This window comes from Protomyctophum bolini, assembly GCF_963924005.1.
Source record: "Protomyctophum bolini genome assembly, chromosome: 20".
NCBI classification, from domain to species: Eukaryota; Metazoa; Chordata; class Actinopteri; order Myctophiformes; family Myctophidae; genus Protomyctophum; species Protomyctophum bolini.
This window is the reverse complement of record NC_137881.1, coordinates 18,540,036-18,566,577: the sequence shown is the minus strand read 5'-3', so window position 1 is coordinate 18,566,577 and position 26,542 is coordinate 18,540,036. Positions and strand designations below refer to the sequence as shown.

The 26,542-nt window shown below is 42.5% G+C and overlaps 1 protein-coding gene across 2 annotated transcripts; it reads left to right on the top strand.

Annotated features, from left to right (window-relative positions):
- Window positions 1–6,157: 6,157 nt before the first annotated feature.
- LOC308335682 (polyadenylate-binding protein-interacting protein 2B-like) lies at window positions 6,158–23,794 on the top strand. Of its 2 annotated transcripts, none has more exons than XM_080792815.1 (4): window positions 6,158–6,441; window positions 16,186–16,352; window positions 17,853–18,035; window positions 21,571–23,794. In XM_080792815.1, the coding sequence occupies exons 2-4, from the start codon at window positions 16,197–16,199 to the stop codon at window positions 21,625–21,627; spliced, it is 396 nt and encodes a 131-aa protein (XP_080648941.1). In that variant the 5' UTR covers window positions 6,158–6,441; window positions 16,186–16,196; the 3' UTR covers window positions 21,628–23,794. The 2 variants fall into 2 exon arrangements, with proteins under 2 accessions (XP_080648941.1, XP_080648940.1); XM_080792814.1 differs by lacking the exon at window positions 6,158–6,441 and adding an exon at window positions 6,969–7,251.
- Window positions 23,795–26,542: the final 2,748 nt, after the last annotated feature.

The following is a 26,542-nucleotide window of genomic DNA, read 5'->3' as shown; positions in this document are numbered from 1 at the left end:
ATAGCTGCTTACGCAAATTCAAACACGAAGGACAGTGACGATGGAGCTGAAGGAGATGGGTCTCGGGACGAAGCGCGGGTCAAAGCACGGGACAGGTTTCAGTGGCAGTGTATGATGGCGGCCTTACGAAGGGGATAAGTAAAGTAAAGTAAGAACCCATAGCCCACAAACCTTTCACAGCAACAATCTTTGCCATTACAATGTCGTGCTGCTCTAATCAAATGCGTTGGTTGTACAGTAGTTTGGGAGTTCTTATAGCTGGTCTCTATATACTGCTTTGAAATAAAATATAGAAATATTATTTTATAAATCTAAAAAGAAATATCTAATTGTGTTAAATGCTTAGTGAGTGGTCAAGCTGTGTTCAAGAAGCTATATGCTGAAAATCCCAGTAATATTTCAGGGCACCAACGTGGAAAAGAAACATATCCGCCAATATAACAAGCAGCATAGTAATTCCCTGTGCAGGAAATGTCCTTTCACTGCTGATTTGTGAACAAAGTTGCATTCCTGTTTCGTAGCCTACCCTGCACCATTTGTGAGGATATATATGTTACATGAATGAACTCAGATCAGGGTTTAGGGGTCAGCATACCTTACCCATCTCCTCCAAGATACACACAGGAAGGGCCAAAGGGAAGTGATGGAGTCAGGTGACAGGAAGGAACCCCCGCGGCATTCCTCTCAAGAATTCCTTTTTATCGGCGGGAGTCTTGCAAGGACAGATACACCTCGTAACACATACATGCATGTGCATGAACACACACATACACACTAGTGTAAAGTCTGGAGTGTTGATTTAACTAGTGTAAGAATGGACCACAAGGCCAGGGTCCTCTCACTCAGGTCTGAGCGCCACTGTTGTTCCTCTGTAGTTCTATAAATAGACCTTAATCTCAACAATGCTGGAGTGGATGACAACCTGTTACTTCCCTTCCTCCAGATGGCTTTGTGGCACCAAAAAGCAAACAATATGCTGTCACAGTTCAGGATCAGGACAAGTTCTAGTAATGATGTGGCCTCCAGTGGATCTAGGACGTCATGTGGACAGTCTCTGTCATAGACGCTGACTATGACTGATGTCAAAGACTATATAAAACATCAGATGACAGTCATCTCTAGGTTTGGGCAAAGTTTCAGTCCAATCGGATCACCATTGACAGCTAACAGCCCTGTGTGGGCTCTGCAGCCATGGAACTGCAGTGCATGTATGAACTGGTGTATGTATGTTTTTAAATGCTTTGTTTCCTAATGTAAGGTACTGTTTGCTTGTTTTTATGTGGGGACTGCAGATGAAGATTTGCATTTATGTAATGTCCATTAAGCATTGTCTAAATAAACAAATAAAGTAAAGTAAATAAGTTTCCCAAACAATGGCTCAGAACTTTTCTTAATCATTTTTATCCCACGATTTTGCAACACATTTTTTCACCCAGTGTCAAATTATCTAATGTAATCCTGGGCGCTACACTTCCTCTGCCAACCTGAGGAGGGCAGCGGACTGACCTCATCTTCTCCATACAGTATATGGGCTTAACTGCGACAGCAGGTCGCATTTACTCTGACATCATCAGGATCTCCACATCTCCATCCCTGATGATCCCACATGATGTCACGAGACCTGGGCACCATATATGGTGCCCGACCAACACACATGGTGCTCGACCAACACACTGACGGGAAATGCACGATTCCATAATGTAACCTGGTGGACTTTAATGTAGTTTCTCTCATTCACTGACACCAATGATTGTGTCATTGAGTGCAGGTGCAAGTGGATCCAGACCAGCCAATCATGATGCAGTATACTCCTTTCAAAAGCAGGAAGATCTTGTGCAATGGCAGATCTGACAGATTAACTCAGGACACGATGTTTCTGCCGTGAACGGCCTTCATCAGGTGATAGACACTATCACCTGTTCACGGCGGAAACATTGTGTGCTCAGTTAATGGTGTAAAATAAACACTGTTGGAGCAAAGACTGTGTGCGGACTACTCCTTCTCTGTATGTATCTACCTTTTGTCCAGCAACAGAGCTGGATGTGCACAAGCACCTACTTTTTATTTTGAAGTTTTTAACCCACTGTAAGGCTTGAGCTTCCCTCCACTGTTTGCATGTTTCTACATAGTTGAAATGTAGTCTAATTGTGTGTGTTTGCCTTACCTGCAACCTCATGATGTATGGAGAAGAAATGTGTTCTACCGTGTTGAGAACTGCCATATTGTATATTGTTAAGCCGTGGTATTTGTAACTATAAGTTAATGTGAAATATTTTTTTTGTAAACTCTTGTGTCTTCACTCGGCTCCTCATCCCAGTTTCTTAAGCTCTGTTTTACGAACCTGTAAGCCTTAAATGTGTGTTGGTGAAATTCCAACTGGTGTAAGTAGTCTGTAGTGTTAAATGCATTTTAGTAACTCCTTTAGTAACTTCGGTCGCAATAAATACCGTACATTCAAACTTAAGATGTAGTGAGAATAGAAGATCTACAAGCTCACAACACATTGTCAGCTTGTAGATCTGCCATTTTCACTATAGTTTTGGAAGACAACACATTTATCTTCTCGTCTCATGGGTCTTGAGCTAAAAAGTTGAGCTATAGAAAAGGCTGTATACATTAAGAAAGGCCATATTGTACCTTTGACTGCCTACGTGTGTGATAGCGCGCAAGTTCCTGTTCACATGCATATCGGTGCATAAGAGGGTGTGTCACAATGTTCCAGTCTATGTGAATATGCATGTCTGTCACTGTGTGTGTGTGTGTGTGTGTGTGTGTGTGTGTGTGTGTGTGTGTGTGTGTGTGTGTCTTCCGCCCCAGCCTTTCCTGTGGCCATGGGTCTCCACCCCTGGCTGTGATGGTGAGTTTGTTCACCTTGCACACACACACACGCACGTGCATGCACATTTTGCGTGCACCAATGACAGCATAGGTCATTCATGCATGCACCAATACATAATACGCTAAACATTTCTGCTCAAACTTTGACAAAAGACTGGGAGAGAGAAAGGTACTGGGGGTGGGGTTGTAAAGGAAAATAATTTATGAAGTGTGAGACCGGAGGGTGAAAGTGGAGTAGAGTGTAGCTGTTGCATGGACGGGCCTGTCAGTTACTGAGGCAGATAGGACCTCCTGCTGAGCTTACGGACAGGAGGAAGACATTAGAAATACGAGCATCTTGGACCCACTGATTGAGACCCCCCTCAGAATGAAGAAATGGAATCATTTCCACTATTCTAGACCGAAAAGCTCACATTCATGGCAATATATTTGTTGAAACATGCTGTTCAGAACTGTTCAGATGAAGCTTTTTTTCCTGGAGTGATTCAGGTTTGAATTGTTTTCTGGGGAAATTCACTTCTACTTTTTGTGCTGGCGTAAAAATGATACTAGCTGAAGGCCAAACAGACCCCTCAATAACAGTGGGGTACTGTGTGTGTGTGAACATAATACGTTGTCTTTTGTCTGCTTTGAATCCCCTAAATGCTATGTATGACAGAAGGTTGTTAGGGACAATGTGCTTCAAATCTCTGCTTTCTGTACAGTTAGCTAATGTATAACGGATACATATGAATACATAGGAGTGTGTGTGATGTTTGGCAAAATGTTTAGGAGTAATATAAACATTAGTGTGTGTGTGTGTGTGTGTGTGTGTGTGTGTGTGTGTGTGTGATACGACTTGGCCTGTTGTAGCACCACCATGACGCTGATTTGAAAACTGTCAAGTGGCATTTCTTCCTCAGCCTGGGAATATGCATGCACATTTTCACCGCAATCGGACGCTGCGTTGAGGAGTTGTGGTGATTTGTACAAAATGGGTACAAAGCGGGCTACTCCTGAAAACTTTAGCAGCCAATCGTAGCCAATCAGGATGGATTATGATAAATCAAACAAACCCGTCTTGATCACTTGACCTTGGAGAGCATGTGTACCGATTTGCGTGAAATTTGGATAAAATCTGAAGGAGTAATATTAGATTCAGGGAGTGTGTGTGTGCAGAGTATGGCTGCAATCAAGCCAATGGTGCCGGAGATTAGCTGTCCACAGACCGACACACGGACGGACACACATGGACGGACGGACGGACGGACGGACAGACAGAGTTCAAAACATACTCTCTCCCCATGCCCATGTATTGCCCATTTATAGGTGGAGACAATGAGAAAGTAGGGTGTAGTAGTAAATAATAGACTGAGATTCAGAACTTGTATGTCTCTCTCTCTCTCTCTCTCTCTCTATCTCGAACACACACACACACACACACACACACACACACACACACACACACACACACACAGAGAGAATGTGCAGAAATAGTAGTACATCAGAACTCCACTGCAGGCAGAATTAAAGAGGGTTGCCGTGATTTTTGTATTTTTGTTTGTGAGGCGACAGTACTTCATTACTACATTAGACACCCTGGTGTGGGCACCAGCGGTGGGAGTGCACAGGGGATGAAGACCTAAGATGAAGACCCACCAAGAGTTCCATCGCACCAGCGAATATAGCACTTCCGGGTTGTGAGCTGGCTAATATAAGGGCTTCAGAATAAGACCTTTAATGTAAATCATGTTTTTTTTAAGTAATACATTTATTTTAAAAATGCATTTATGATATGTCTTAGTTTAGAGCAGTGGTTCCCAAAGTGGGGTCGGGGGACCCCCAGGGGTCCTTCAGGGAGTTCCAGGGGGTCCCCAGCTAAATGATCGTTTGGAACCAAATGCAATTATGTGTCTGTAACTCGGAGTGTATACGATACGAATGTATTGTACACTCTCAGAGTTAAATTAACATTGATTTTACAATATAAATTGGGGGTCCCAGAGATAGAAATGCCATTAAATGGGGGTTCGTAGACTAATCACTAATGCATATCAAACTGGGGGTCCTTGAAATGAATATGGTTGAGAATCACTGCTAGAGCCATAACAATCTTCTCTTATGGCATATATTTTCAATTGGTGGTCCGCGGGGCTAATTAGTGTCAATTTGGGGGTCCTTGACATGAAAGCGTTTGGGAACCACTGGTTTAGAGACCAGGATTACTGCATGTTTTTTTGTGAGGGTACCTACCCTAGGGCAGGGGTTCTCAACCCGTGGGTCACGAGACATGGCCAAAGTATTTCCGGGGGTCCCCAGCCAAAAACGTTGAGATCCCCTGGCCCTAGGGGAGAACATGTGTAGACACACACTTACTCTCTGTCTCACTAGCCTCCAGGCACCAAGTGCAGGGACAGTTTGATGACTGAAATGGACACAAACAAGAGAGACCCATAAATATAATCCTATTTCGCTATTATAGCAATAATTTAGCAAATTCTCAAATCGTGTAGTAAATTAAACTGTGTTTTAACAGAAAGTATTATGTAAACGCAAAATACTCTAACATCAACAAACGTCATGTTTAAGATTAAGAGTCACCAGTAGTACACAGCCAAAGCAACTTTTATCTATTTTTAATATACAGGAGTGTTAGCGGCGCGGCGGCGCCCTCTGTTGTGATATGAAGGGAATGCATGTTCTTATGTATAGGCCTACCTCAACAGTCTGGGGCTTGTCTGTTCTCGTCTCACGATCTGTCACATGTAGTCCTTTTTGCTATGCACAAACAATTGTAAAATATGTCGACTTTAACATGCCATATATAGTTTCCTGTGATAGTGACAGGCAGCACCCTATTATTTACAATTATATTAAAATATAAAGTACACTAATACATACCAGTAACTAAAATAAATAACAAAGTCTCCTCCCAGTTCCATACACTCAGATTCTGTGCTGTCATCATGTTTAGAGGAATGGGGCACTTTGTGTGACTTCTCTGTGTCTCCTCTTTTCACAGTCTCTTTTCACTTCTGCTTTGCTAGAGGGTGATAGTTATCAAAATGCTTGTCAAAATGTTATCAATCGTACAATCGAACAGTGATCATTCCCCACTGATCCGGCAGATCCATGCACTGCACCCCAGCAGAAGAAAAAGGCTTATTATGTTTGTTTACTTAGCTTGAATGGATAGGAACAGGGCGGGTCTTATCGAGTCATAAGCCAATAGCATCACCGGACATTGTAGATCGTCACGCACACCGACCAATCGCCGAAGCGTACAGCCGGACAAACGAGACCACGTGACCCCCTTTCTCTTTTTTCCCCCTCCCTCCCTCACACAGGACAGACAGACACAAGAAGAAATCGTGGATTTTTGTCCGTTTTGCGGCCAAAATAGCGAAAGAAACAAACGGACAAAGAAGACACGTTATTCCCGCAGTGGCGACGGAGGAGGGCCATGCGCGATTATCGGCGTTAAAAGTGCAGAATCGTGACCGTGCCGCGGGGGTTTGTTGCGGTTCTGAACGGGAAGACGTGTGTTTTCTTCAACAGCTGTCTTACAAATTAGCGACGGATTCTCTGTTTGCGTTTCGAACTAGTCTGCTCAGTGTGTTGTTGGTGAGTACAATGGTGGAGGATCGACACACATAGGCTGCACTGCACGCACGTCGCACGCACGCACACATACACACGGGTGTAGCTTGACAAAAAAAGAACAGATCTACAACAAGCTAGCAACGCGGTGTTAGCTTGTAGATCTGTTTTTGTAAGCGACACCGTGGTACTAAGGAGTATAAATGGCTTGACACGCTGTCAAGTGGAACCAAACATCTTAAATATAATTTTATATGGTGAATATAAACACAATAAATCAAGTGTTTTATGGACACGCTGCCGTCCCTTATATTTATATCGAGATGTTCCTTCACACTTATTTAAAACAAACTGTTAACAGACAGTCAGTCACACACAAGATAAACCCAACATTAATGGATTATGTTTCTTATTCGTGATTAAAGAAACGTTGGGAGACTGAAAGCCACGCAGGCATTATTTGTGTGTTTTGAAGATGAGGAGGGTGTGATGATGATAATGGGCGCTTCTTGTTGGGTGTTTGTTCACAGACCACATGACCACAAAGCAGCGACCCACAGCCTGCCTCAGTCTCATATCTGTAGTGCTGCTAGGCTAGGCTAGCTGGATTTAGCTCATGTGAAGCTACGCAGCATCGTCGAGCCACCACCAGACGAGACGTTATAATAATTATTATTGACATCAGCCCGCACCACCACGCGAGGGGAAAAAACACTCTTATTACACGCGTCGCGAGTGTGCCAGCAGATAACAAAGTTCCTGGTTTTGAACCGAACGTATCGGTGTGCGTGTGTGCTTTTGAAGTGACGACAAGACAAGGAGCTATCATGCCAGGTAAAGCCTTCTATACAAGAAGTACCTTGCTTCGACGAAACGTTTAATACAAAGTTAGCCGAGCGTTGTTGTCAACGAGTATGGTGTGGGCGCGTGGCAAACGCGTCGGGGGGTTGTTTGTTTGACCCGGTTCGGCTGGCTCTGATCCCGCGATCGGGGTTCGGTTTATGATTGTCCCACGGACCAACCATGCTGGTGGTAAAACAGCGTGCTAACTGTACCACCGCGCTGCTAGCGCAGGCAGCGGCCTGGTTGGAGAGATCAGCCACCGACCCAACATACATAGTGAACGTCCATGTGTCTCGTTTTTTTTCTCCCTCCAACGTCGGTGACCTTTTATTACGAGGCGGATCAGTGGTTCGGGTCGTGTTAGTTTTGACAGCCTTTCACTTCCATAAAGACTTGTTTTGAACCCGGGACCCCCTGACTAGCCCCCCACCACACAGTACACCACCTCCTTAAGCCGTCAGTGTCTCTTTGTTGTTGGGACACCTCTCTCTCGGCTGTCTCACCTTCTTCCATCCATTCCATTCACACAGACACCGTAATGAATGATTGTATCGGGGCTGCTATTTACAGCTACGGCTAAAAGCGACGCGTTCGTTGTGTGTGTATTAGCCACTTAGCATTAGCCGGGGCTAAAGCCGTCCCCAATCCCTTTAACAACTTTTCGGAAACCGAGGCCTGTGCTTTTGTAGCATTAGTTAGCCCCCGCTAGCTAAGCTAGCCCCGTCCCGGTGCACTTAGTGTCAACGTTGAAACGCTAGCTAAGAGCCTCGTTTAATTTCACCCCGACGTACGACCGTGTCGCTCGTCACCAAAAAAAGAGCCGATGTACAGCTAAAGCTGACGCGTTGTTTAGTTTGTAGATAGGCTCTTCTTTTTAAGGGGGGTTGGGGGGCAAAGCACGGTGGAGTCAAACACGCCACGACGACGCAGCTCTCCATCCATGCAGGGTGTATTATAACGTTACATAATCCGTTATGTAGCAGCAGGTCAATCTTAACACACCGTCCTCACTAGTCACTACACACACACCAACAAGCCTCTCTCACTCAGCCTTAACAAATGTGACGTTTTTACTTTTTCCAGAGTGCCTTTTAAAATCGGTTGCCGATTGTGTTGGATTTAATCTGTACATCGTGGCACTGGCATACTTACAAATGGTACTGTAGTAGTGTAATGTACAGTGCACTGCAGACGAAGAGCTGTCAACACGACTGCACTGACTGAAACGACAGCACAATGTTTAACAATAGGCTGTCTGTGTGTATATACACGAGTGGGAGATCTTCAGTTCTGACCAAGAATGATATTTATGTTAGGACAAAGTTGTCTCTTCTCACCCGCGTTTTTGTCATCAACTTCCATTTTCAGCTACATTGTTGACATTCATACGACTTTTTTCAGTTTGGAAAGTGTGGGCCTCACTAGCTTGGCATATGTCAAGAGTTATTTTTCAGTTTTGAAAAGTGTGGACCTCACTAGCTTGTTATATATCAAGAGTTATGGTGTCTAATGCAGTTTAGAATATATCATCAGCTTGTTGGACTTTGATAACATCAGTGTCTCGGCATAAACGCATGGCAAATTTAGATAGTAGTGGAGAAGAATGTGTGGCTTTTCTCATGCATTTTCTTTTACAAAATGATGTCTGTACATTTTCAAGTAAGAGGGAATACAATAATCTCTTACATGATGATCTCCAGATTCCAATTGATCCTTTCCACTAAGTATGTATTGAAATTTGAAACGGCATAAAGGGCTTCAAGTTTAGTATTAGTGGGTGAATGGCTAGTGTGTTGACCTTGTCGTTGCAACGTTTCTTATTCTATTCCAGCCGGAATACTCATAGGTTGCAGTCTCTATACTCTCCTATCTAAATTAAGCAACTGTGTGTGTGTGTGTGTGTGTGTGTGTGTGTGTGTGTGTGTGTGTGTGTGTGTGTGTGTGTGTGTCTATGTATATGAAAGTAATATATAATGTCCTTGCAGGCATATTAGGCAGAGCGGATGGGTTGGGCTGGAACTGTGCTTGCTAAATATTACATGCTGACTAACATATGGGTTATGCAATAGGAACATGTTAGCATTGCTGCCATGCAGTACATCACACAGCATGCTTTTATTTATGCGTCTCCCCCCCCCCCCCCCCCCCCCAATAGCCTGTTCCCTTCACCCTTTGAGAACAGATTTTAGGTTTAGGAGCATAACATTATATCTGAGGGGGGGGGGGGGGGTTCTATATTTTAAAGGACATCCAGCTTTCACACAGCACACAGGACTTGTTATTTCCAATGCAGTTTTCTGAATTCCTCTTTTACTGCACTTTTACTCTTGTACTACGGTACTTATTGTCAAACATTTGTGTTGTAAAACAATTTGTTCCATAACATTTGTTATTTGCAGTATACTGTTTTATAGGCTATGGTAAAAATGAACACGTAAGGACCGGCAGAAAGGCAGCATTCCTGTACTCGAGAGTAGCCCTGGCATTTCAGTGTGATACATTAATTAATGACAGTGGCATTATTAAGTTTGTGGCATTTATAAAGTTTACCATTATTTGTCCTCACGGTAGACTTAGACTTGCACCTCATTCTTGAGCAACTTAGTGTGATTACACCATGAAATGAAATGAGCCAGGCAGACACCTAATTAGTAACCTAATCAGATTTACACACACACAGTATGTGAGTATGCTATGTGATCATGGTTTTTGGCCTGGCTCAGGGAAGATGATGCCACTGCCATGCATAGTCCACCATGGGCACCTTTCGAGGTGCGGCAGTCCTAGCAGGGAAGATTAATATATACCGGTATACATAATGTCATGTGAGTGCATAGTCATCTGTAGGCAAGGATGACATCACGCAAATACAGACATTTTGCTCTTATGTCATTCTCGGCTGAGGTGATACCATTTTCCCCCTTGATTTTAAACCGAAAGGACTATAATTATGTAAACATCAGAATCGGCGTGATCTTGTAAATGGTTTATTCTGAGGTTAGGGGTTAGGCATTGGCGGCTAGGCGTTAGGCAATGGGTCAATCTCAGGTCTGTGTCCTCACATGTTGAGCTTTAGAAAGTTTGTAGAGGATTAGCGGCGATCATTGACAAGTTTGCACATTGTCATCTCTGGTGCTGAAACTGAACACCTTGCATGAGTCATGACAAGTCTAGTTGGAGTGGCTTACTACTGCAGGGTGAACTGTTTTGACTGAGTTGGGACTTGGAACCTTGATGGTGACAGCGGCTGGAGAGATGGCTAGACCTTCATGTTAGGAATAGAGGTACTGGGTCGCACACGGCAAGAGTGAAATTTAACTCTTATTTTCTACATCACAAATGCATGACAGATGTTTCAGCTACCCAGCCTTCATCAGACTTCACCACACTGATGATGGCTGGATAGCCGAAACGTCTGTCATGTATTTGATGTAGAAAATAAGAGTTAAATTTCACTCTTGCTGTGTGCAACCCAGTACCTCTATTTGTTGTTCTAAGCAGGTAATGCGCCATAAGTCAGAGTGCGTTGGTTACAAGAAAAGTAATTTATCGTTGGACCTTCATGTTCCCTGCTCAAATATAATTTATAATGGAAACATGACTTGTAATATTTGTAAAGTGCAATGTGATTCTTGACCCAGCAGCACCCAACAATCTTAATTATCTTCTTACAAGTATCTCCTAAGATCACACTTACAGGTTTTTGACAGGAGAACCAATTCAATCAGCTTTATCTCACTATAGAGTTGACCTTTTGTCATGTGAAAATATTGCAAGTTATATGCATGTGTGCTGAAAACTATTTTCTGGGGGAGGACTTCACATTCAACTTTATTGTTAAAATAACTTCTTTGAAGGGGTACGGTGGCACAGTTGGTAGTGCTGTCGCCTCACAGCTAGAAGGTCCAGGGTTCGATTCCCGCTGGGGACGCTGTGGGCACTGGCGGCGTGTTCCCTCCTCTGCGTCATCAGTGCCCATACCCGAGGCGGGGGTTGGCGATAGGGCCTTTCTGTGTGGAGTTTGCATGTTCTCCCTGTGTCCCCTAGGGTAGATACCCTCACAAAAACATGCTGTAATCCTGGTCTCTAAAACTACCTCCCCCTGGCCAGCCGGGGCGCCTGATGGAGGGGAAAGGAACTGGTCGGAATAACGTGTCCCTTCCACGCGCTACGTCCGGCCGGGGAAATTCCCCTCTGTCAGGTGAAAAGAAGCAGCTTGGACTCCTCATGCATAGAAGGAGGCATGAGGTCAGTCCGCTGCCCCCCCAGGTTGGCAGAGGAAGTGTAGCGCCCAGGATTACATTAGATAATTGGCACTGGGTGATAAGAAAAACTGGGTTACAAAATCGTGGGATAAAAATTAAAGATAAAAAAAAATAACTTCTTTGTGGAATGCAGTGCTTCTAGCTAGTTGGCTACGCTAACCAATGTAAAGTTTATACTATTCCAGAGGATCCATCTGACTGTTAGCATTTGGTGTAGACTAGAGGAAGGCCTTCATTTGAACCTTTCAGATACTGGGAAGCAGATGTAGTGTGGGTTTCAAAAAGCTGGTCTGTGTCTTCTTGGCTTTGTCTTTGTTCTGCCTTAGGGCTCTGTGGGAAGGTAGATGTAGACTGAGCCCATGTGGTCAGCTTATACGGTCAGCAGCAGGTGACTCCAGCTCAGATGCAGCTCTGGCTTGTCACGGTCAATGTATTGGGTTTTTGAAACTTGGATCAACATGCGACTACATAACCAAGCAGGTCGTCATCAGTGGTGAGATCCTGATGCTTGGCAGAGGTCATCGTTAATGGTTGATTAATTGCTTTTGTGTGTTAAGTTATTTCAGGGTGAAGATGTGACTTTAAAGTACAGTCAGATATTACAGACAAGTACTTTAGGACATACATAATGTTACAAATGTGCCCTGTAGCCACTTTCAATCTTGTGTCGACTCTTTATCGGACATTGTATTATAGACGGAAGTACGAAACATGTCAAAGAATGTCAACAATAGTGAAAATAGCCTATCTACAAGCTCAAGGCTTGCATATCGGCTATTTATTGTATGACAAAGTATATTGTGCTTAAAGTGAAATGAAACCCTAGTCAGATTTTTGTAGGTTCTTCAAATTCAGGTAAAAACATAGCAGGCTTGTAAGAAATTGCAGCTGAGAAAATTAATAAAGTAATAAATGTAGATGTGCCCATGGCTATGGGTGTACTGTGAAACATACAAGGGAAACATAGAGTACAGTATTTACATGCCTAAATCTATCCATACAAGGGAAACATAGAGTACAGTATTTACATGCCTAAATCTATCACACCCATTTAGTATTCATTTGATTGGCTGCAGCTGTGTTACTTGCATTCACAGCGTACTATAAGGTCAGCCGTATGCAGCATGCCATGTTTTACCCTGCTGTAGTTTTTAACGTGAAGTGGAAAACGGGCTACAAAATCAGCCTAAGGTTTCATCCCCTGGCTCTCCCCTTTATACCTTTCTATATCCGCGACAGCATCTGTCATTTTTGATGTTGCTATGAATGCAATGATGGCAACAAAATGCCTCGCTGTCTGCCTTCGGGAACTGAGAAATGGCCATTTCCTTGTCCAAACATGTCGAATGTGGAACCTAACCTAACATGTTGGTGATATGGTGATGAGTTTCTGCTGAGATAGTTCAAGCTGTGTTTGAGCCTTGTGCAATGCAAGTCTCTTTTTTTTTTTGTTCTTCCAGCTGAAGGGGAATGTAGTTGACCCCTTATTCTAATCGACACAAGTCAAGTGTCTTTTGTACTTTTTAATATAAAGAATATGTATTGATACATTTAGTTTATTTGAAACACTGATTAAATTAGATTTAGTTCCTACCATATTTTTTTATTAACAGAATACTAATGTCATAATGAATCAACTCCATATCTGAATACCTGTGGCAATATTTTATTTGAGATAAATGCCTACTTTATTTGAGATCAAATACGTGCCCAAAGCACTGCAGCTCATCTGTTAACTATGGACATGTTCTCTTTCAATGCCTTACATTCAAGCGCTTCCCTCAGGGCTTGTACTATGTGAGCTCCACCGTGTGGTCTATTGGGAAGTATCCTGTATGTTTTGAACACAAGTGCAGCTAGGCTATAAATGATCACTTGTAACTTTGTGTTGAATCTTGCCACAGCCGTGGAATGGCCTTGTTGGACAGTCGAACTGTGTCCTTCTAGACCAGGGGCTCTCAACCTTTTTGCCTGGGGACCCCTGGAAATGGTTTGGCCATGTCTCGCGACTCGATGAATCCGACACACTGTCTGCAATGATGATTGATTGCTATGAATACTGACCTCGGTCTCTGCTGAAGCATCTTCCATAAAATCCTCTGTCTCTGATATTTCAAAAGCAAAGATTAAAGCATGTATGTAGAACGGCAAGAACATGGGTCTAGAATTATAATACCTAAACATAATTCTACATATTGAGTTAATTGTTTAGGAAACGGAAACCGAGGATTCCTTTCACACGGTTTCACAAATCAAAACACTTTCTTTCTTTTCATAGAAAAATAATAGTTGTGGACGTTATTTTGATTATCTTATGGTGAGTTTTTGGTATCGGTAACTCTCTAGTGAGAGCTAGTCTGTGGAAGCTGTACGTAACCATGGCATGCACTGATAGAATGTACTATAAAGGCAGATTGTGGTGAAAAAGTATCGCTCTGAAATTCTGAATCAGTTTTGTCACATCATCACAGGGGGAAGAGAGAGCGATGAGAAAGAAACAAAATCTATATTTGTCACCGCATGTACATGTCCAGGCATATATACCTGAGGGAAGATGTAGGTGTGTGTGAGCATAGCAGCAGAACTACTGTACGTCCTATACTATGGGTGTAACGATAGACTCTTCTATTCTGATCAGGATCTGGGAGAGTTGGTCATTGGATATTTAGTCTCCATATATGGGGATATTCGACTAGGACGTCGGGCTATATGACATATCCGACTAGCACGTTGGGTTATATGACATGTGTCGATGTGGTAGAACCCATATATGGATAGATCTCTTTGGCCCAGTCATCCTGACAAAGTATAATCGGATAATATAATAGAGCTCTGCTCAAGGGAGAAGTAGTAAGCATCCTGGTTTAAGTTCTAGTTGGACACCACTGCTGTTCTAACCTAAGCAACCAGCATCAGAGCTTTGAGCCATTTTATAATGGGCATTATGCGAGAGAAACACGCTAAAAGAATTGTCGGCACGCGTCGACTGCATAATCCACAAGGTAAACTGACACTGGAATAAACAACGGATACGTCCATGAGGTAGAGCAAAAACCTAAATAAAACTGCATGTGGGTGAGCCACCTTTTGGCACGAGTCGTTTAGATATAAGACAGAATATCTGGCTAAGCTACTTGTAGAGCATTGCATTAGAGGTTTCTACATCCCGGTCAAGTTCGTATCGAACTAAATGACCAGTACTGGTTCGAGCTATTTTTCATGGTGAGTCACTTATCACTGGCGTGACGTCATGTTGTAAAAGATTACGGGTTAGGGTATGTATGTGTATTGTGTATGCAATCGGTTTCCCTTATTTTAAATGGCTGGCATTTACAGTGAGCACTGTATGTGCATGACACAGGAATGTGGAGTTTTCAAATGTTAAAATTTTCTCTTGGCAGGGCTCGAAATTAACCTTTTTACTTGGTAGCACTGGTGCTCCCAAATTCAGAATGAAGGAGCACCAGAAAAAAATTAGGAGCACCCACCAAAATTTTACGAGCACCAATATGTAATCGATTTTTTACATTCATTATTATTACACTTGTAGCCTACAACAGTGGTTCCCAACATTTTTCATGTCAAGCACCCTCAAATTGACACTCATTAGCCCACGGACCCCCATTTGAAAATATATGCCAGGGACCCCCATATGAGAAGATTTTTACGGCTCTAGCAGTGATTTTCAGTTATTTACATTTCAAGGACCCCCAGTTTGACCTGAATTAGGCTACCGTTCCCCATTTCTATCTCTGGGACCCATAAAATCAAAGTTAGTTTAACTGAGTGTACAAATGTACAGTGAAATTGGTTTACCCATAGTATGTAGTACACTCTCAGAGTTTCAGACCCATAAGGGTCCATTTGGTTCCTAACTATCATTTAACCGAGGACCCCTAGGGATCCCCGGACCCCACTTTGGGAACCACTGGCCTACAAGCCAGTTGGTATGAGATGCTATTTTTGTGGCAATAAACCAGTTGAAAATATAATTAAATTCTAAATACTGTCTCTGCTATAATTTCTGAATTTGTAAATGGCTACAAAACCCTTTGTTTTATGTAGGCCTGCTTTTTGATTGAAGTAAAAAAAAAATATATATATATGTATATATACTGTATATATTTATGATAAGTTATTTTCATAACGTCATCATAAATGTGTGTGTGTGACTCCACACATTCCATTCAATTGAGCCCTTTTGTTGTCTCTCACAGCTGAGGACCTCAGGTCCAGCTGATGTTGATCACCCAATCAGTCCACGGACTGACGGGAGGTTAGAGGAAGTAGAAGAAGCCAAGGAGATATTTCTTTAAACAATCATAACTCTGGACAGGAATGGACTAGGAACTTACTTTTTTTTTTGACATGCTCAGATCTTTATGCTCTACAAGTTTAAATCATCTCGCGGGAGGGAACCGGCCCGCGACACTTTTGGTCGCGATCGTTTTGGTCGCACTACAGTAATTATATGCAGTAGCACTGGTGCGCCCAGTTATATTTTGAGATCGCACAGATTAAAATTCAGGCGCATTTGCGATCAAAATGGTCGCTATTTCGAGCCCTGCTTGGGTTCCATGCGTTTGAATGAGTAGAAGCTAATGGAGGTTAAAATTCCGTATTTATCTAATTGTGACATTCGTGTAATTGATTCTGTCAGAGCCGGCTGAGATGAGCGGTCCCGAGGTGGCCAAGACACCGGGAGGCGGAGCTCCGGGGAAGGAGGGAAAGGAGCCTGTGGCCAATGGACACGCAGGAGAGGGTGGAGAGGCCAACCCATTTGCCGACTACATGTGGATGGAGAACGAGGAAGAGTACAACAGACAGGTGCGTGAGTATGTTTAGAAGGATAAGACTGCATGCCGTCAGGTACGCAATAGGCACACCTGTTTATGCACTCTGAATCACGCTAATGTACATTGATGCACAAACTCATTGCATGGCATGCATGCAATACATACATCACTCGTGTATACAAATTGGCAAAGAGATTCATGTATGGAATTTGTATTTTGATTCATGGTTTGTGGAATTGTCTTAGTTTTCTAACGTAAATGCTTTTCAGTTTAACCCAAAGATAGTTGAGCATCATTCCGGCTTATTTGTGAGTGATTGTGGTGTCTGTGGCTACTAGTCTATTAAATGGCACTGCCCTTGCTAGTCCGTATGGGAAAAACTAAAATAAACGTAGGTTATTTTTTTATTCCACCAGTTTTGTCATCAATGCGGATCCTCCTAGGTTATTTTTAAAATTCCAAAACGATTTTGTCTCATCAATGTGGATACTCCTACTTCCTGAAGTGCTCATGGTTCTTTATTGTCCTGCATCTGTAAAGCATAAATCAGGCTGAAGGTTTGTAATGTGGTAGCCTCGCAAACCCAGACGTTTTTATTTCCAGGGAGAAAAACTAAAGTCTGGGACTGAGTCCACTTCAATTCGACAGAGTAGCGCAAACGTCGATCACTCTCTGCTGATTTCTGATCGTCTGCACCTTTGTTAAATTGACGCACACCCGTCACTCACACACACACACACACACACACACACATTAACGCTTCTAGAGAGACTTTAGCGTGACCAGAATTGGGTAAGAATGGAAGATTATGCCTCCCGGTTTTGGGGGTGAACGGAAGGGAGGGGCTTTTCAGAGTAAAAATCTGCTATATCTGCTGGCACTGGCGCCTTTTTATTTTGAAGAATTCCTTGGCAAAAGTGTTAAAACTACAAAAAGTGCCCCTCTGGGCACAGGTCTCCACTAGGATAGGAGCATTTTTGGGGAAATGTCAAGTGGCATTTCTTCCTCCGCCTAGTGGGAATATGCGTGCACAGTTTCACCGCAATCGGACGCTGTGTTAATGATTTGCGCCATTTTGTACAAAACGTGTAGGTTCGTCGTTGGCATCCAGGGAGTGTGTGCGTGTACAGTTCACCCACACCTGCTAGATTAAAACATTGTCAGTATTCACTACTTTGCACACTACTAGTAATGTTATTTCTGTCTTGTCAAAAGTGCCTACTTGAAAGCAGTGCCTGCTTCTGATTCAGATATGCTTGTCGGCCTTACGTTTGGTACTTTTGCATCCGGGTACTTTGATAATTGTTGCATCCAGCCTTGCCTCCATCTCTCCCTCTTGAGGTCTACCATTATGATGATAATGGCATTATAGTTTCAAGGCTATTTTAATTAATGCCTCTCAAGAGGAGTGGTCCTCTTGCCTTCCTTTTCCACCGTCTATACCATCTCTCCGGTCTCTGTCCTGTCTATAAATATATTGTCTGCTTACCCATGAATATTGTCTCATCTGTCGTGTGTGTGTCTCTCTCAGGTGGAGGAGGAGCTGTTGGAGCAGGAGTTCTTGGAGCGTTGCTTCCAGGAGATGCTCGAGGAGGAGGACCAGGATTGGTTCATCCCGTCCCGTGACCTCAACAACCAGGGGGTGGGCCAACTCCAGCAACAGCTCAACGGCCTGTCTGTCAATGATCACCACGGCAACCTGGAGGAAGTTGCGGTGAGACCACGCATGCACTCTTTTAATTTTTTTATAAGTATATTTATTGGTTTTTTAAAGACAAACAGACATTACACAACAAGAACATAATAACAAACAAAAGAAAATGAATAAAATAAAAGAAAAACAGCTCAGGCACAACACTATTGTAAATGAAAAGATTGAATATACAAAGATATGACAAGGACAATGAACCATAATGACAAGTGGCTTTCGAATTTTGATAGACTCCCATTCAGGAAATGCATCCATACAGTACATACAGTTGTGATCAAAAGTTTACATACATTTGTAAAGGACATACTGTCATGATATTCCTGCCTTTCCAATAATTTGTTCAACTCTTATTTTTCTGTGATTGGTTGATTGGAGCAAATACTTCTTAGTCATACAAAACAATCTTGAATTTATTTGTATTTTTATGAATGTTTAAGGGTTTTCTGAAAATGTGACCAAATCCGCTGGTTCATAAATATACATACAGCATACATATTATGTCCCATATGGTAATGTAGAAAGTTGTGTCAATCAAATTAGCTTTGTGGCATGGCCTCTTAACTTAAACTGAGTGATTATGATTGACTACTTCTGGTCTGTTCACTTCTCTGAGCCTTATTTAGGGCTCGTTTGGCCACAACCCACAAACAATAAAATGGGAAAGTCAAAGGAGCTCAGCATGGATCTGAAAAAGCGAATAATAGACTTAAACAAGTCAGGAAAGTCATTTCTAGTCAGCTACAGGTCCCAAGATCAACTGTGCAAAAAATTGTTTAATACTTTGTATGCTAGAGTTTAAAGTGAGCTCAGGCCTGGTGGTGCTAAGCGATTAACATTGGACTTTTGAACTTTTTAGGGGCCCACAGCGAGGGGCCTCTTATAGCGAGATAAATCAAAAGAAAGCCTAACTTGTCCACTTCAATTTTAAACAAAAATCATGATTTTACCATCTTCCATTCTGGAGATATTGACCTTTTTCTAACACCTGCTTTTGCCTGCACTCTGCTCGCTTGAAAAAACAGCAGAGATATGGAAGGTTGAAGTTGACAGACATTGACAGACAGATGTGAAAATGAACACAAATAATATCATATACATACTACACACTGAATGAAAGCCCTGAATGTCTACTTTTAGGAGGGAAACAAATACACATTGATCCCATGTACAGTTTGTCAGTAATTGGCTATTGAATGCAGCTTGCGCTCACCAGAGAGAACTTTAGAGAAGGCATGGACCTGAAGAACTATTATTCACAAAATAAGGCCTATAGCGACATGTACATACTATATACCGTATGAAACAGAAGACTCTCTGCTTTCATAAGAAAAAAACGAATACTGTAATAATAATACAAATCACACCCCTGTGAAGTGAGCAGTGCAATTGCACTGCAATTGCACTGCTCACTTCACAGGGGTGTGATTTTTATTATTACAGTATTAGTTTTTTGCCAGAAGCTTGTGGAACAATGTGGATGGCTACCAAAAGCATCAAATTGGGGTGAAAATGGCCAAGGGACATGCAACCAAATATTAGCATTGCTGTATGTATTCTTTTGAACCAGCAGATTTGGTCACATTTTCAGAAAACCCTTAAACATTCATAAAAATACAAATAAATTCAAGATGTATTTGTATGACAAAGAAGTATTTTCTCCAATCAACCTATCACAGAAAAATAAGAGTTGAACAAATTATTGGAAAGGCAGGACTATCATGACAGTATGTCCTTTACAAACGTATGTAAACTTTTGATCACAACTGTAAATACATACCGGTATATTAAAAAGGCAGACCATAGTTATCATAGGCACCAAATAATTACAAAAAGAGCAGACCCATGCATGCTCCACTCAAAGGCGGCAACCGCCCCCCCTCCAGGCGGCAGGGCCACCGCCCCAAGAAGCGGCCCGACGCAACACATCGAGACCCCTGCCCGGGTGACCACCCACCCCCCCCCCCCCCCCATACCCAAAGGGCAGACAAGCCCCCACCCCAAAGCAGAGCACCCACTAGGGAAGAATGCTAGCATATAAGATATCTAAGGTTGGCACGGAAAACCTCCAAGTACCGTGGCAGACAGTGTGTTTCCAATATGATTCAAATAAGGGTCCCAAATTTTGTAGAAAGTGTCCAATTTAGAATGCAACATGCATGTAATGTATTCACAAGGAATACAGTCCATTATAATGTTATGCCATGATTTATTTGATGGAGCAACATCCTTGATCCAAAACAAAATAATATTTTTCCTAGCAGCAAATGTTAATAAGTTGAACAACCTCTTATGTTTGACATCAATGACATGATCATCTGGGAGACCAAGTAAAAGACAACGGATCTAAATCGATCGAGACACCAAAAATAACAGAGTTCTGACACAATGTCATACCAATAGTTCTGAAGCTTCACACAGGACCAAAGACAGTGAACGTAATTACCAATCTCTGTCTTGCACTTAAATCAAAATGGGGACGCACTGACATCCATTTTGTTCTTGAGAGCAGGAGTTATGTATACGATGTAATATTCTGAACTGGATGGATTTAGTTAGTTTACAAACTGAAATCTGTTTCGCATAGGCCCACATATCTGCCCAGTCCTCATCATGCGCATGTACTCTTTTGACTAGGGATGCTCCGATCAGATTTTCTTTGGGACCGATCACCGATTGTTTTTCTCATGATCGGCCGATACCGATCTTGTTGCGTAATAGGAAAATTATTATTTGTCAAAACCCACGTCAAAACTGTTCCTGTGTGGGGTGGCCGCTAAAACTGTTCCTGTGTGGGGTGGCCGCTGGCCTTGTGGTCCAGGCGCATGCCACATATAGGCTCCGGCCTGACACCCTGTTGTGTGTTCGAGTCCTGTTCATGACGACCGTTGCTGCATATCTCCCCCATCTCTCTCTCTCCCTCTTTCCTGTCAATCTCCACTTGTATCTGTCCCCCTGTTTGTGTGTGACGAGGAAGGGGAGAATGTTTAGGCCTGTCACAAATATGCAAATGATATACTATATATCTGATTGACTTTTATACCACTTAAATGGTATAAGATAGGGTACATTGTCAATCACAGATTGGGAAAATCATAGATCGAGTCATTTGGAGTGAATATCGCCTGATCATAGATCGGAGGCCGATTGATCGGAGCATCTCTACTTTTGACCACTTTCAACCTGGCGTCACTACTTTGGGCATTTTAGGCTCAAATCCCCTAAATGTGATGCAACGCGTTGTGAACTTGTAGATTGGCTATTTTTTATTATGTCCTAACCTGTTTTGCCATAGTACTTTATTCATTTTGATCAACGTACCGGTCATTGTCTGCTATTTCCGTAATGGGCTTTGTAATCTGCCATGTTCAAGTTTTGTTTTCAAAGCTTCAAGGGCAAACGCCTTTATTTATTTATACTGTATGTTCAATGCCATGCACAATTTAATCATTCATCGAAATCTTTTGTATGAAAATTACCGTAATCATGTCATGATCGTGACAGTCCTACTCACTGTCTGTTGTTTTTTCTTCTTTCACAGAGGAAGAGCATTTTGAATCCTGAAGCGAAGGAGTTTGTCCCGGGAAAGAAATACTAGGAGACCCCCTCACCCCCATCGGAGCCTCCACACACATCTACATGCGCACGCACACACAGCAACTGCAGTTCTCAGAGACTCTGCGGCCTCAACCGCATATACACTTTACACATGCAACACACACACACACGTGTTAAGCCAATGTCGTGCTGGCGGGCCCAGTTGGGGGGTGGGGGGATTTCTTTATTTTCTGTCTGTCTCTCTCTCTCTTTGGTTCTTTTTGCTTTTTATTTCCTGGTTGTTTCTTGTAAACTGAAGGGGGAGGCGGGAGGGCAGGTTGGTCATAGTACAGGGGTGGTAGGGTGGGTAAGCCTGCTTTACACTTTGCCGTGCGACTGTGCCGTCTGCCGAAAATAACGAGAATCCGTCATTTTTTGCAAGCGCCACAGCCGTGCGGCGGCGTGTAAATAAGCCTAAACTCAGCAATTCATTTCACGTCACACTGACGTCCACAGAGTACGGCGGCGCACAAACCGACGTCCCCTCGAACACAGGCAGCTACAAAGGAGCGATGCCGAGACACGTTTCTATCCTATTTTTGGTCTAAAAAAGAAATAAGCTAAGATGTTTTATTTGTGCAGCACTTCATTGCAGAGTGACGTCAAATAGAATTCAACTCTCATTGGAGGATACTTTATAAAATGACAGTGACGTTGGAAAGTGGCTCATTTGTATTTTTTTTTTTTTGTCCCCAAGGGGACTGTTTGTGCCGCTGATACTCTGTAGAAGTCACCGTGCTTCTCTGCTCAGTCAGACCTGTTTAGCGTTTCCTCCCATGAGGTCATAATTAAGTTCTGTGACATCGGAAATCACCTTATTCATTTTCTGTGTATCGAGACACGCAGGTTCTTATTTTGTACATAGCGTGGCCTGATTCCAATCCAAATAGAAGCTCTCCACAAGTTATTGATTTGCGTAGTGATCTTGAAAAGATCTGGACACATTATTACCATGGGTATTAAGTGGTTATTCCTAATTGATGAGGAAATTCCATGGTTTGTATTTTGTTGTTCAGCTTGTAACAGGATGTGCATGATATTTAGATTCTCAGACTCGGGACAAAGTGTAGTGTGGGTATGGGGAAATCATGAATGGTTTTAACTAAGATAATGTAAAGAAAATAAGGCTTTTTCCCTAATTCCAGTCTTAGAATCTGACTTTTTATTTCACAACATATTCCCCCATTTCCACTGGGATTTATGGGGCGAATGAATGAGTGTGGCAACAGAGTATTTGGTTTGGAACAGACCCATCTTGTCTCTTTCTGTCATAGTGACATTGTCCTGCATCAGATCATGTGTCCCTATCCAAATCAGGTTCTCCAATAGCCTCTTCTGTTTTTTGTTTTGTTTTTTTTTGCTTTCTTTATCTTTCTTCTGAATTGCTTTTTTTGTTTTTTTGAGAGGACGATGTGTTTTGTGTCTCTACTGGGTTGCCATAGCCTGTGGTGTCCATTCAGTCCAGTACAGTCATGGTCGATAACACACAACCATGACAGTATTGCCTCCAAAAGGGTTCTTCTTTGTCCAGAAGCCGTAGATTGATCTTTTTTAGAAAACTCACTGAAATCTCTTCTGAAGTGACTTTGCCTCAAGCAAATCATCTCTGTCCCACTCTGAACCAATGGGACATAGGATGTGTTGGTGTACTGTTGCTTTTTGGGACATTTTAAGTTCACAACGGTGTCTCATTCTGAAAACTGCAGACCTACAGTACAAAGCTCACAACATGTCGAATCCGTGACACGTCATCTCGTAGGTCGGCAATTTTTAACACGCGATACTGTCGTGCGACAAAGTATGAATCGGGCTTAAGGCTTAAAGAAGCAGTTATTTTCACTATTCAGGCTTCACCTCTGTATTAAAGTGTTCGCTTTAGCACTAGAGAAGCTTGAGATTCAGATCTGCTTTCTGTGTATAAAGGGGACACATTAATGTGGGGGCTGGGCGTTTGGACCACAGATGATGAAAGGCACCCTGGTTAAGCCAATAGGAATGTCCGCCAGGTGGATTGTGCAACATGAAATCATTTTTGGTGATTTTTGCTTGAGTTAGATGACGACGGTCATTTAAAAAAAGAGGTCCAGAAGACACAAAAATATCAAATTTCCATTCAAAGAAAAATGGATGAAAAAAAAGATGAATAAAGATATTAAAGGCAAAAATAATTGTATTGCATTCTGTTTTACATATCAGGCATCACTGAAGTATTAAATTACATTTCTGTTTCTCATAACTGATGATTTTACTTGTTGCTTAGTCCTGAGACAAATGTTTGAGGAACGCTGCCCTAGTTTCTGTCCATACTGCCATCCATAGAAGCCTTTACGATTCATGTCTATGCACCTTCACTCTCTTTTCAATACAAATTAGTGCTGGGAATTTCTTCCTTAGAACTGTTTCAATTACCTCATCTGGACCAGGTCTCTCCACTCTGGGTAAAACTCCATATAACTTGCCAACGGTTAGATGTTTGAGGTGCTTACAGTACAACATTAATCCGCACTTATGGAAAGGCCCTCTTTGGTGTGTTTGGCCATCTGGTGTTGAGGGAGACTAATAAGAAGACAATTCAAAGGGACTGAATATGGTGCTGTATTTTTATTGCTCATGTGACGTTCCATCCAAATTGGCTTAAGACAAGAGATCGACAACAGATCAATTATGGACTCCATGCATACCTGCCAAAACAATGATACATTTCTTTCAGGCATGGTTGGACAATTCTAAGACGACTCTTAAGAAGGAATTTCACTTCAGAACCTTGACTATGATGTTTGACAGTGAGACCAGGGAACAGCTAGGTTGAATAGTCTGGAAAGGTGGAGGAATGCTTGCTTGCTTGAAATTTGTATTCACGGTTTGTAGAGTGGGTACAGGTACAGGTCCATACAGAGACTGCTACTGGGGATATAACCAGGAAACGTGCTAAGACTTGTTTACATCAGGGTCCTCCATTTTCAATTCATCAGAACATTTCAAGATGCACAAATGTACACTTCTATGAAAAATAGGAAATCATGTTTGCACTAAAGAGAAGAGTTAGTCAGGAATAAGACTGAATGTGTGGCTGAAAGAGAGGACAGTGGAACAGTGTGGATACAACTGTAGGGGAGAGTTGAAGGTGCTCATATACCTGGGGTGAACTATCCAACGTAATGGGGACTGGGGAAGCTAGTTGAACAAGAGAGGGAAGGCAAAGTGGAACAGAGGAAAGAGTCAGGAGTTTTGATTTGTGACAGAAGTAGGCCTACCAGCAAGAGTGAGAGGGAAGATGAGACTAGTGAGACCAGCCACGCATGGCACTGATGAAAAGACAGGAGGGGAGCTGGAGGTGGCAGAATTGAGGATGCTACGATTCCCAGTAGGAGTGACAAGGAACGACAAGATACAAATATAATACATTATTTAGTGAATCAGCCCAAGATCGTGGATTGGGGATACAACAAGAGAGGTGGTTTGGAGGACATTGCAGAGAAGCAGATGGAATGGGCCATGCCGGGGTACATTGGGAGAAGGATGCTGAAGATGGAGCTGCCACTGCCAGAGAAGAGGACGGTCAAATAGGTTTATGGATGCAGCAGTGACGGTGAAAGAAAACAAAAACATGCAGGTGGCTGATCTGCATAATGACAGATCGTATTTATCTCAATTTGCATTTACACATCACGTGTCACAGGCAAATACCATGTGTAACACATGGTATTTGTCTGTGACTTCAATTTGTTTGATCAAATAGGCCTATATAAAGTACCGGTATGTGACTGTGTAGGACATTTTAAAAGAAGGGAAGAACCACAATGGTAACACTTCACTGAAATCAAATGTTTCTTATGGCCGCGAGAGGGCGCGGTTTGACCAAATAAGTTCTGAACCGTCAATTTGCCACATCAACAGTAAACGCACATGAAAGAGAGGAGCAGAGATAAATATACATTCACGTTGCTGCAGTCAGGCTCGTTGGTCTAGGGGTATGATTCTCGCTTAGGGTGCGAGAGGTCCCGGGTTCAAATCCCGGACGAGCCCAAATTTTAATCAATTGCCCACATAAATGCTCCTTATAAAGGAAAAGTTATAAATAGCCCTGAGAAAATGTTACTTGACAGGCACTAAGCAGAGGCACAAACGCTCCCAATCCCTGAAATATTTTGAGTTTTACAGATTAAATTGTTTGCATTAGCCTGCCCGGCTGCCCTATTCAATTTCCTTCTTTAGACAGCAAAGAAGATCAAATTAAACCATATAAGAATTAAGCAAAAAAAAATTATAAACATTTTTGCCTGTTCCAACAAATAGTTTCAAGCCCACAGCACATTCATCAAGCCTGAGGCCTTTACTTGTAGGATATTGCTATGATTTTCGTATTTACTACTATACCATGTACACTGTACACAAGATATAACAATAACACACACACACACACACACACACACACACACACACACACACACACACACACAGGGTTTTGTCCAACACAGAAATTGCACAACAGCGCCCCCTGGAATAGCAGGCAGCAGCTCCATTCCTCCATCCAGCAAGCTCTTGATCTCCAGGCAGAAGAACACCTGCGCGAGTCAGACGTGAAGTGACTCGTCGTCGTTGATAAATTTTCTTGTCTAATTTGAAACAAATTTCACCAATTTCATCTCAACAACGAGCAACACAGAGAGGATGGACGACACACCGAACTCCTTGAATTGCAAATCATGTGGAAGTCCTTACATTTTACCTGGTAAACCTCTACTTTTCCTTAGTTTAGTTCACCACGTGTGTGTGTGTGTGTGTGTGTGTGTGTTTTCTGCGAGGTTTCGCTAAACCAAGAAAGCGAATGTGTTAGTTATCTCAGTTTGAAGCGGTTTAACACTTTATGTTGATTGAGTTGTTTGTGTGTTTTGGTTGTTGTTACTTGTAGAAGA

Bases quoted from the DNA above. Each gene is read 5' to 3' on its own strand.
- LOC308335682 (XM_080792814.1), top strand. The intron at 16,353-17,852 runs GTGCGTGAGTAT...TGTCTCTCTCAG, and splicing joins AGGAAGAGTACAACAGACAG to GTGGAGGAGGAGCTGTTGGA. The intron at 18,036-21,570 runs GTGAGACCACGC...CTTCTTTCACAG, and splicing joins GCAACCTGGAGGAAGTTGCG to AGGAAGAGCATTTTGAATCC.